The sequence below is a fragment of the Triticum urartu genome, unplaced genomic scaffold, assembly GCF_003073215.2.
Source record: "Triticum urartu cultivar G1812 unplaced genomic scaffold, Tu2.1 TuUngrouped_contig_5392, whole genome shotgun sequence".
NCBI classification, from domain to species: domain Eukaryota; kingdom Viridiplantae; phylum Streptophyta; class Magnoliopsida; order Poales; family Poaceae; genus Triticum; species Triticum urartu.
Genome location: NW_024116064.1, coordinates 1 through 11,988, shown reverse-complemented (window position 1 = coordinate 11,988; position 11,988 = coordinate 1). Strand labels below are relative to the sequence as shown.

General features: G+C 48.0%; 1 protein-coding gene across 1 annotated transcript; it reads left to right on the top strand.

The window, feature by feature from the left end:
• Positions 1-7,935: 7,935 nt before the first annotated feature.
• LOC125529160 (plasma membrane ATPase-like) lies at positions 7,936-11,984 on the top strand (the record flags this gene model as incomplete). The annotated part of the gene is made up of 9 exons (XM_048693567.1): positions 7,936-8,083; positions 8,583-8,702; positions 8,782-10,563; positions 10,655-10,687; positions 10,790-10,871; positions 10,950-11,110; positions 11,231-11,404; positions 11,498-11,680; positions 11,775-11,984. Coding segments are annotated over exons 1-9 (2,802 nt in total), but the record flags the coding sequence as incomplete, so codon positions are not given.
• Between the last annotated feature and the right edge of the window lie 4 nt (positions 11,985-11,988).

Sequence of the window (11,988 nt, the reverse complement as noted above, 5' to 3'; positions counted from 1 at the left end):
CGGGTGCCATGATTTCAGATCTGAACCGTTTATGAATTCATCATTATATCCATGTTTTAGATCCGATCTTGCAAGTTATAGTCACCTACTATGGTTATGATCCGGCAACCCCGGAGTGACAACAACTGGGCCCACTCCCGGTGATGACCGTAGTTTGAGGAGTTCATGTATCCACTATGTGTTAATGCTTTGTTCCGGTTCTCTATTAAAAGGAGGCCTTAATATCCCTTAGTTTCCAATATGGACCCCGCTGCCACGGGAGGGTAGGACAAAAGATGTCATGCAAGTTCTTTTAATAAAGCACGTATGCCTATTTACGGAATACATGCCTACATTATATCGATGAACTGGAGCTAGTGCCGTATCGCCCTAGGTTATAACTATCACATGATGAATATCATCCAACAAGTCACCGATCCAATGCCTACGAATTTATCCTTATTGATTTTGTTGTGCTACTAGTGCTATCATCACTGTTACACTTGCTACAAATTACTGCTATCACTGTTACTATGTTGTCACTACTATCAAAACTATCATATTACTATGTTACTGATCATATTGCTGCAGATAATTAATCTCCAGGTGTGGTTGAATTGACAAGTCAGCTTCTAATACCTTCAAATATTCTTTGGCTCCCCTTGTGTCAAATCTAAAAATTTGGGTCAAATACTTTACCCTTGAAAACTGTTGCGATCCTCTATACTTGTTGGTTATCAGGGAGAGGAGAAGTTGAGGGAGAGCTCCAGTAGCACGACGACGTGGTGGTGGAGCTTGCGGTTCTCCGGCAGGGCTTCACCAAGCACTATGGAGGAGGGGGAGGTGTAGGAGGAGGGAGGGCTGCGCCAGGGGAAGGGGTGCGGCTGCCCTCCCACCCACCCCCCTCCACTATTTATAGGGGAAGGGAAGTGGGGGCCGGCCCCCCTAGATGCATCTGGAGGGGGCGGCGGTCAGGAGGGGGAAACTTGCCCCCCAAGCCAGTGGGAGGCGCCCCCTCCCCCTAGGGTTTCCAACCCTAGGCTCCTTGGGCCCTTGGGGGCGCACCATCCCACTAGGGGGCTGGTTCCCTCCCATATTCAACCCATTAAGTCCTCTGGGGTAGGTGGCCCCACCCGGTGGACCCCGGACACCTTTCGGTGGTCCCAGTACAATACCGATAACCCCCGAAACCATTCTGGCGACTGAAATTAGACTTCCCGTATGTAAATCTTCACCTTCGGACCATTCCAGAACTCCTTGTGACGTCCGGGATATCATCCGGGACTCCGAACAACCTTCGGTAACCACATACAATTTCCCATAACAACTCTAGTGTCACCGAACCTTAAGTGTGTAGACCCTACGGGTTCAGGAACCATGCAGACATGACCGAGACATCTCTCCGGCCAATAACCAACAGCGGGATCTGGATACCCATGTTGGCTCCCACATGTTCCACGATGATCTCATTAGATGAACCACGATGTCGGGGATTCAGTCAACCTATATACAATTCCCTTTGTCCATCGGTATGTTACTTGCTCGAGATTCGATCGTCGGTATCCCCATACCTCATTCAATCTCGTTACCGGCAAGTCTATTTACTCACTCCATAACGCATGATCCCGTGGCTAACTCCTTAGGTACATTGAGCTCGTTATGATGATGCATTACCGAGTGGGCCCAGAGATACCTCTCAGTCATACGGAGTGACAAATCCCAGTCTCGATTCGTGCCAGCCCAAAAAACACTTTCGGAGATACCTATAGTGCACCTTTATAGCCACCCAGTTACGTTGTGACATTTGATACACCCAAAGCATTCCTACGGTATCCGGGAGTTGCACAATCTCATGGTGTAAGGAAATGATACTTGACATTAGAAAAGCTCTAGCAAACGAACTACACGATCTTATGCTATGCTTAGGATTAGGTCTTGTCGATCACATCATTCTCCTAATGATGTGATCCCGTTATCAACGACGTCCAATGTCCATGGTCAGGAAACCGTAACCATCTATTGATCAACGAGCTAGTCAACTAGAGGCTCACTAGCGACATGTTGTGATCTATGTATTCACACATGTATTACGGTTTCCGGTTAATACAATTATAGCATGAACAATAGCCAATTATCATGAACAAGGAAATATAATAATAAATATTTTATTATTGCCTCTAGGGCATATTTCCAATAATTGGTTCCTACATATTCAATGAAGATCTTTATCGGACGTACCGTAATGACAACATATGTTATTCCCTTTGTCACCAGTATGTTACTTGCCCGAGATTCGATCTTCGGTATCTACATACCTAGTTCAATCTCGTTACCGGCAAGTCTCTTTACTTGCTCCGTAATACATCATCCCGCAACTAACTCATTAGTCACATTGCTTGCAAGGCTTATTATGATGTGCATTACTGAGAGGGCCTAGAGATACCTCTCCGATATTCGAAGTGACAAATCTCAATCTCGATCTATGCCAACCCAACAAACACCTTCGGAGATACCTGTAGAGCATATTTATAATCACCCAGTTATGTTGTGACGTTTGATAGCACACAAGGTATTCCTCCGATATCTGGGAGTTGCATAATCTCATAGTCAAGGGAATATGTATAAGCCGGGAAAAAAGCAATAGCAATAAAATTGAATGATCAATATGCTAAGCTAAGGGATGGGTCTTGTCCATCACATCATTCCCCTAATGATGTGATCACGTTAATCAAATGACAAGACATGTCTATGGTTAGGAAACTTAACCATCTTTGATCAGCGAGCTAGTCTAGTAGAGGCTTACTAGGGACATGGTGTTTTGTCTATGTATCCACACATGTATCAAGTTTCTGGTTAATACAATTCTAGCATGAATAATAAACATTTATCATGATATAAGGAAATATAAATAACAACTTTATTATTGCCTCAACTTGATACATGTGTGGATACATAGACAAAACACTGTGTCCCTACTAAGCCTCTACTAGACTAGCTCTTTGATCAAAGATGGTTAAGTTTCCTAACCATAGACATGTGTTGTCATTTGATTAATGGGGTCACATCATTAGGAGAATGATGTGATGGACAAGACCCATCTATTAGCTTAGCATAATGATCGTTAAGTTTTATTGCTATTGCTTTCTTCCTGACTTATACACATTCCTTTGACTAAGAGATTATGCAACTCCCGGATACCAGAGGAATACCTTGTGTGCTATCAAACTTCACAATGTAACTGGGTGATTATAAAGATGCTCTATAGGTATCTCCGAAGGTGTTTGTTGGGTTGGCATAGATCGAGATTAGGGTTTGTCAATCCAAGTATCGGAGAGGTATCTCTGGGCCCTCTCGGTAATGCACATCATAATAAGCCTTGCAAGCAATGTGACTAATAAGTTAGTTATGGGGTGATGCATTATGAAACGAGTAAAGAGACCTGCCGGTAACGAGATTGAACTAGGTATGGAGATACCGACGATCGAATCTCGAGCAAGTAACATACCGATGACAAAGGGAATAACGTATGTTGTCATTACGGTTTGACCGATTAAGATCTTCGTAGAATATGTAGGAACCAAAATGAGCATCCAGATTCCACTATTGGTTATTGACCGGAGAGGAGTCTTGATCATGTCTACATAGTTCTCGAACCCGTAGGGTCCGCACGCTTAACGTTCGATGACGATTTGTATTCTATGAGTTATCTGATTTGCTGACCGAATGATGTTCAGAGTCCCAGATGAGATCACAAACATGATGAGGAGTCTCGAAATGGTCGAGAGGTAAAGATTGATATATTGGATGATAGTATTCAGACACCGGAAGTGTTCCGAAATGTATCGAGTACATATCGGAGTACCGGGGGGTTACCGAAACCCCCGGGGGGGAGATATGGGCCATAGGAGGGAGGCACACCATCCCACAAAGGGGTGGCGCGCTCCCCACAGGGAAGGAGGCCGAATTGAACTCGGAGAGGGGGCGGCGCCCCCCTTCCTTCCCCACTCTCTCTCTCTTCCCCCCTTTCCCCCTCCGGTAAAAGGAAAGGGGGGCCGAATCCAACTAGGAGCCCAAGTAGGATTCCTCCTGATTGGGATCGCCTAGGGCCGGCCTCGTCCCCCTCCCTCCTTTATATACGTGGGGGGCGCCTACAACACACATCAACTGTTCCTAGCTGTGTGTGGCGCCCCCTCCAAAGTTTACGCCTTCGGTCATATTCACGTAGTGCTTAGGCGATGCCCTGCGTGGATCACTTCACCATCACCGTCACCATGCCGTCGTGCTGAAGGAACTCTCCCTCAACACTTTGCTAGATCAAGAGTTCGAGGGACATCATCGAGTTGAACGTGTGCAGAACTTGGAGGTGACGTACGTTTGGTGCTTGATCGGTCGGAACGAGAAGAAGTTAGACTACATCAACCGCGTTAACAAACGCTTCCGCTTTCGGTCTACATGGTACGTGGACACACTCTCCTCCTCTCGTTGTTATGCATCTCCTAGATAGATCTTGCGTGAGCATAGGAATTTTTTTGAAATTGCATTCTATGTTCCCCAACAGGAGGCGTCGCACATGGCTAACAGATGTTGTTGTGTGTTCTAGGCGCCTCCCCCTCTTATATATATATATATATATATATATATAGGTGGGAGGGAGAGGGAGCAGCCAAGGGGGGCGCCCCAAGTAGGCCGAATCCTACTTGGGGTTCCTCCCCAATTCGGCCCCCCTTATTTATTCATCGGAGGGGAAAGGAAAGAGAGGGGGAGGGAAGGAAGGGGGAGGCCGAATCCTCCCCTTTCCTTCTCCCTTCCCCTCTTTCCTTCTCCTCCTATTTCGGCCTACATGCGGGCGCACCAGCCCCTAAGGGGCTGGTCTGTCCACCTCTCTGCCCACTAGGCCCATATAGTTGCCGGGGGGTGCCCGACACCCCTTTCGGTGATCCGATATGTACCCCGTACCCCCAGAACACTTCCGGTGTTCGAATATCATCGTCCCATACATGAATCTTTACCTCTCGATCATTTCGAGACTCCTCGTCATATCCGTGATCTCATCCAGGACTTCGAACAATATTCGATCACCAAATTACATAACTCATATAATACAAAATTGTCATCGAACACTAAGCGTGCGGACCCTACGGGTTCAAGAACTATGTAGACATGACCGAGACACCTCTCCGGTCAATAACCAACAACAGAACCGGGATGCTCATATTGGTTCCTAAATATTCTACGAAGATCTTTATCGGTCGTACCGTAATGACAACATACGTTATTCCCCTTGTCATCGGTATGTTACTTGCCCGAGATTCGATCGTCGGTATCTATATACCTAGTTCAATCTTGTTACCGGCAAGTCTCTTTATTCGTACCATAATACATCATCCCGCAACTAACACGTTAGTCACATTGCTTGCAAGGCTTATTATGATGTGCATTACCGAGAGGGCCCAAAGATACCTCTCCGATACTCGGAGTGACGAATCATAATTTCGTTCTATGCCAACCCAACAAACACCTTAGGAGATACCTATAGAGCATCTTTATAATCACCCAGTTACGTTGTGACGTTTGATAGCACACAAGGTATTCCTTTGGTATCCGGGAGTTGCATAATCGCGTAGTCAAAGGAATATGTATATGACATGAAGAAAGCAATAGCAATAAAACTAAATGATCAATATGCTAAGCTAACGGATGGGTCTTGTCCATCACATCATTCTCCTAATGATGTGATTCCGTTCATCAAATGACAACACATGTCTATGGTTAGGAAACTTAACCATCTTTGATTAACAAGCTACTCTAGTAGAGGCTTACTAGGAACACGGTGGTTTGTCTATGTATCCACAGATGTATCAAGTTTTCGGTTAATACAATTCTAGCATGAATAATAAACATTTGTCATGATATAAGAAAATATAAAATAACAACTTTATTATTGCCTCTAGGGCATATTTCCTTCACCAACTTCATATGCGGCGAAGAACTTATGAGAAACGGGCTGGGACACTAGGATCCAGGGTTGTGCTACCCTCCTGCCGTAAGAGCTAGTTACCTCCTAGTCGCCTCGTGTCTAGCAAACCCTAGAGAAAAAACTTGTGTGTGAATTCATTGTTAATCGGACAAATAATAGACCTTTTGTTCCAGAAATCCAATTCGGCTCTTGGGAGCATATGCTTCTGCCCACCAAAAAATGTTTTTTGCAAATGTTCAAACAATTGAAAAAACAAAGATGCATTCATTGTCACACCAAAATGCTAGCTGCAAATTTTAGCAGGAAAGCTTAAGTATTTTGATATTTGGAAAAAAATGTCAAACGGCAAATGTTATCTTTAGATTTTTACAATTATTTTTGTTTTTTCACCGACGAAGCACCGTCATCCCGTTTCACATGAAAATTGACAGGCGGACTTGCTACACTAACAAGACCATTACAAAAAAAACAGAATTTTAAATTTTATTTTGTTAATTATTTTGAATTTATTGTTCATTAGGGAGCATATGCACCCCAGAGTCAAAACGAGCCTCCTCTTATTCTTCTTTCCCTCTCATTGTCGTGGCAGATGTGTTACACTACAACCCTGCATACATTCTTATTTCTATAAATGCATGCTTGAAAATTGTTTTAATAAAGCAACTAATAGATTATGTAACGGAAAGCTGAAATCAGTATGTCCGTACTACGTTTTTTTTTTTATCTATGCACCCATCTTTGCGTGTTGGTATGGATGTTCCCTTCTCTTTGCACTGCAAATAACCAAGCTAGGAATGATTCGACAAGAAAGGGATGGCCAGCCAAAGTGGCTGGACAAGAGGCACGTAGCTAGGGCACCCGAGCTAAGAATAAAGGGTATGTACGAGAGGACAAGAAAAGCGTGTACATGTGATGTGAATATATATGGTCCATATATGGAGTATATCCCTTGCCTCTGTGTGTTGCCCGGCCAGCAGCATGCATACACGCATGGCTCGAATTAGTAAACTTCCAATGAGCCACTTTTATAACCAAGGACATTCTCGTCAAAGTTGCCTTTGATACACATTTGAAGAAGCAAAGACCACTGACGTTTACTTTATCACTGGAGGCTAAGCCATGCTTTGCTGCCACGTTCTTCATTGGTGGGATGTCCTTTTTTCTCTAGCGGGTTAGTGTGGTCAGTAATTTCTTTTTTGTTTTATCTGCATTGGATTGGATTTTAATTATGTTCCGACGGTGCTTTTTTCGTTCGTATATTGTGATGAACTGTTGTTAGAGATATTGTTTGTTCTGAAATGAGAGAGAATGGAATTGGATGATGTGTGGTTGTAGTGTCCTTATATGTTTCGGCCTTGGTGTCAGCCGATGGTTGTTGATTGTGTGTGAGCCTCTTGAAAGCCTTTTTTTAGATCACCTTGGGAGCTCATATTCCATGTTGAAATAGTGCAATTGTTGCTATAATGTTCATATAGATCAGCCCACAAAGTTCTCGCTCGCCAGGTTTTATTTTCGCTCACTCCACTGCTAGCTCATAAAAAGCCGGCTACCGTATATTATATGAAAAGTTCATCAAATCAAAAGATGTACATACATTTACAAAATATTTAAGTTTTCTCAAATTAAAGTAACATGATTTTTTTAAACATAGATTTCAAAAAGTTTGCGAATTTGAAATAAAGGTATCAAATTTAAAAAATATTCACAAACTGAAAAAATATTAATAAACTTTTTTTTGAGGAAATGCCATAATGGCTTACTTCATTAAATTAAACCAGACTTACATCGTCAATCAACAATGACAAAGTAAAAATCAGAAGAAGAGATAAGGAATTTGTTTTTGTTTTTGTTTTCGTTTTTGAGGGAATGGGATAAGGAGTAAATCTGGTGGTAGCTGATTTGAATAGGACGGAGTGGCCCACACGACGCCCCCACCGCCCTTCCATCCATCCAGCTATAAAACCAAACGCGGGTCCTTCGGCAAAAGCCCCACCTCCGGTTTGGATACTACGTATACGTACGTGCATAGTTGGGCACTGCGGCCTCCGGGGCTCCCCGTCGGCGAGCAAGATGGCGGCGGCGGCGGCCGAAGGTCTGGAGCGGATCAAGAACGAGGCCGTCGACTTGGTGAGCAAAGCTCGCTAGTTTTTCTGCAGCATAATGCAAGCGAGTTCTTGCCAACTTTTATATGCGTTTCTTAATCTGTTATAAGTTGTTACATGTTCTATATGCATCCTGTAAAGATCATTAGGAAAACCTACTACTAATGATAATCCTAATGGAGAAGATGTAAGCGTAGATCCAATCTTGTTATATGCCTTACCCCATTATCACTTCACGGATCGTTCATGCAACCCAAGATGCATCGATCTGGCGGCGCTTTTATTGTTGGCTTCACGGGCGAGTTGAGCGGCACCGCACCGATCGTCTTTGTTTCCCTCTCTCTCTTTTTTTGCACTTTTTGTGATCTACAACCACCTCGCGCTTTTTCCCATCTAATCTCTTATCATCGCTACCGATTAGCCGTCTCTATCCGAAGACAGATTCCAGTCTCTATCCGAGATGAAATTCAGTTAGTGCATGCGAATCCAGTTGTTTTCTTGGCTAATCTGTGCGTGCATTGCAGGAGAACATCCCTGTGGAGGAGGTGTTCGAGAACCTCCAGTGCAGCTCGGCAGGCCTCACCTCCAAGGATGGCCAGGACCGCATCGCCGTCTTCGGCCCCAACAAACTCGAAGAGAAAAAGGTTCGCTGTAATTCATATCATCTTCGTTTGGATTTCTAGATTGCGTGGTGTAAGTTTCTGACGGCAATGGTGTGCGCAGGAGAGCGAGATCCTCAAGTTCCTGGGGTTCATGTGGAACCCGCTGTCGTGGGTGATGGAGGTGGCGGCCATCATGGCCATCGCGCTGGCCAACGGCGGCGGCAGGCCGCCGGACTGGCAGGACTTCGTCGGCATCATCGCGCTGCTCCTGCTCAACTCCACCATCTCCTACATCGAGGAGAGCAACGCCGGCAGCTCGGCCAAGGCGCTCATGGCCAACCTCGCCCCCAAGACCAAGGTGCTCCGCGACGGCAAGTGGAGCGAGCAGGACGCATCCATCCTCGTGCCCGGCGACATCATCAGCATCAAGCTCGGTGACATAGTCCCCGCCGATGCGCGCCTCCTGCTCGAGGGAGACCCGCTCAAGATCGACCAGTCGGCGCTCACGGGCGAGTCGCTGCCGGTGACCAAGAACCCCGGCGACAGCGTCTACTCGGGGTCCACGTGCAAGCAGGGCGAGATCGAGGCCGTCGTCATCGCCACCGGCGTGCACACCTTCTTCGGCAAGGCGGCGCACCTCGTCGACAGCACAAACCAGGTCGGCCACTTCCAGAAGGTGCTCCGCGCCATTGGTAACTTCTGCATCGGCGCCATCGCCATCGGCATGATCGTCGAGATCATCGTCATGTACTTCATCCAGCACCGCCGGTACCGCGACGGCATTGACAACCTCCTTGTGCTTCTCATCGGCGGCATCCCGATCGCGATGCCCACGGTGCTGTCGGTCACCATGGCTATCGGCTCCCACCGGCTGTCGAAGCAGGGCGCCATCACCAAGCGCATGACGGCCATCGAGGAGATGGCCGGCATGGACGTGCTCTGCAGCGACAAGACGGGCACGCTCACCCTCAACAAGCTCAGCGTCGACCGCAACCTCATCGAGGTGTTCGCCGCGGGCGTCGCCAAGGACGAGGTGTTGCTTTTCGCCGCCATGGCATCCAGGGTGGAGAACCAGGATGCCATCGACGCTGCCATGGTCGGCATGCTCGCCGACCCAAAGGAGGCCAGAGCTGGCATCCAGGAGATGCACTTTCTCCCCTTCAACCCCGTCGACAAGCGCACCGCGCTCACCTACCAGGACACCACCGACGGCACGTGGCACCGTGTCAGCAAGGGTGCTCCCGAGCAGATATTGGAACTGTGCAACTGCAGAGACGATGTCAAGAACAAGGCGCACGCCATCATCGACAAGTACGCCGAGCGCGGCCTCCGGTCCCTCGCGGTGGCCAGGCAGGAGGTGCCGGAGAGGAACAAGGACAGCTCCGGAGGGCCATGGGAGTTCGTCGGGCTTCTGCCGCTCCTCGACCCGCCCAGGCACGACAGCGCCGAGACGATCAAGCAGGCGCTCAATCTCGGCGTCAACGTCAAGATGATCACCGGCGATCAGCTGGCCATCGCCAAGGAGACGGGCAGGAGGCTCGGCATGGGCACCAACATGTACCCCTCGTCCGCCCTGCTCGGCCAGAGCGTCGACGAGTCCATCGTGTCGCTCCCCGTTGACGAGCTCATCGAGAAGGCCGATGGCTTCGCCGGTGTCTTTCCCGAGCACAAGTACGAGATCGTCAAGAAGCTGCAGCAGATGAAGCACATCTGCGGGATGACTGGGGACGGCGTGAACGACGCGCCAGCTTTGAAGAAGGCCGACATTGGCATCGCCGTGGCCGACGCCACCGACGCCGCCAGGAGCGCATCGGACATCGTGCTGACCGAGCCGGGGCTCAGCGTCATCATCAGCGCCGTGCTGACTAGCCGTGCCATATTCCAGAGGATGAAGAACTACACCGTGAGCATTCTCCCAAACTCATTTACATTCTAAGTAACTTTTGTACAAATAACTCTGACTAATCCTTATGCCCTTGTTGTCAATGTACTAGATTTACGCGGTGTCCATCACTATCCGTATAGTGGTAAGTCAAATTATTCTGAACATATTAACCACTCTTATACTGGTAGGTATGTACAGATTGGACTTGGTTTAATTCGTTTTCTGCTGTCGAACTGAACTGCAGCTAGGGTTTATGCTGATCGCGCTGATTTGGAAGTTTGATTTCTCGCCGTTTATGATCCTGGTCATCGCCATTCTGAACGACGGTGGGTCTCAATTTCATTATGCCAAGCAAACATGTTAATGACCATTACTCATTTGTTTGATTGATTTACTCAACTCAGGCACAATCATGACCATCTCCAAGGACAGAGTGAAGCCATCCCCACACCCAGATAGCTGGAAGCTGCCGGAGATCTTCATCACCGGCATCGTCTACGGCGCCTACCTTGCCGTCACGACCGTGGTCTTCTTCTTCGCCATGACCAGCACCGACTTCTTCAGCGTGAGTGTTGTTACCATCCATGCCATATCTAATCCCTCCAAACTATACAAGATATGGATGTGGCTCATGCTGTTTTACAGACAATATATGCTGAATGTTCCTTGTGTTTCCAAATTGCAGGAGAAGTTCCACGTGCGTTCGCTAAGGGGCAACAAGGACGCGATGATGTCTGCCCTCTACCTTCAAGTGAGCATTATTAGCCAGGCCCTCATCTTCGTCACCCGGTCGCGCCGCTGGTGCTTCCAGGAGCGCCCGGGGCTCTGGCTCTGCTTCGCCTTCGTCGTCGCGCAGATCGTAAGCCCACCCCAACCCGGCCTCACTGCAACAATGGTGCGCATGCTTTCATCTGTAACTGCAACTCAACTATTGCTGTTGTTGCCATTGCAGATTGCCACCGTCATCGCCGTGTACTGCAACTTGCCATTTGCGCACATCCGAGGCATCGGCTGGGGCTGGGCCGGCGTGATCTGGCTCTACAGCATCATCACCTTCATCCCCTTGGACCTCTTCAAGTTCGCCATCGGCTACGCGCTCAGCGGCAAGGCATGGGACACCCTCTTCGAGAACAAGGTACACCATGGACAAACATGCAGCAACTCTCTCAAGGTTATGTAGCAATGTTTCTTAGGTGATCCCGGCCTAACATTGCGTGGTGAACAAACAGATCGCCTTCACGAACAAGAAGGACTACGGGAAGGAGAAGCGGGAGCTGCAGTGGGCGACGGCGCAGCGGACGCTGCACGGCCTGCCGACGGCGGACCCGGCCAGCACGCCGCAGGAGAGGAGCAACTACGGCGAGCTCTCGGAGATGGCCGAGCAGGCCAAGCGCCGGGCGGAGATGGCGAGGCTGCGCGAGCTCAGCACGCTCAAGGGGAGGG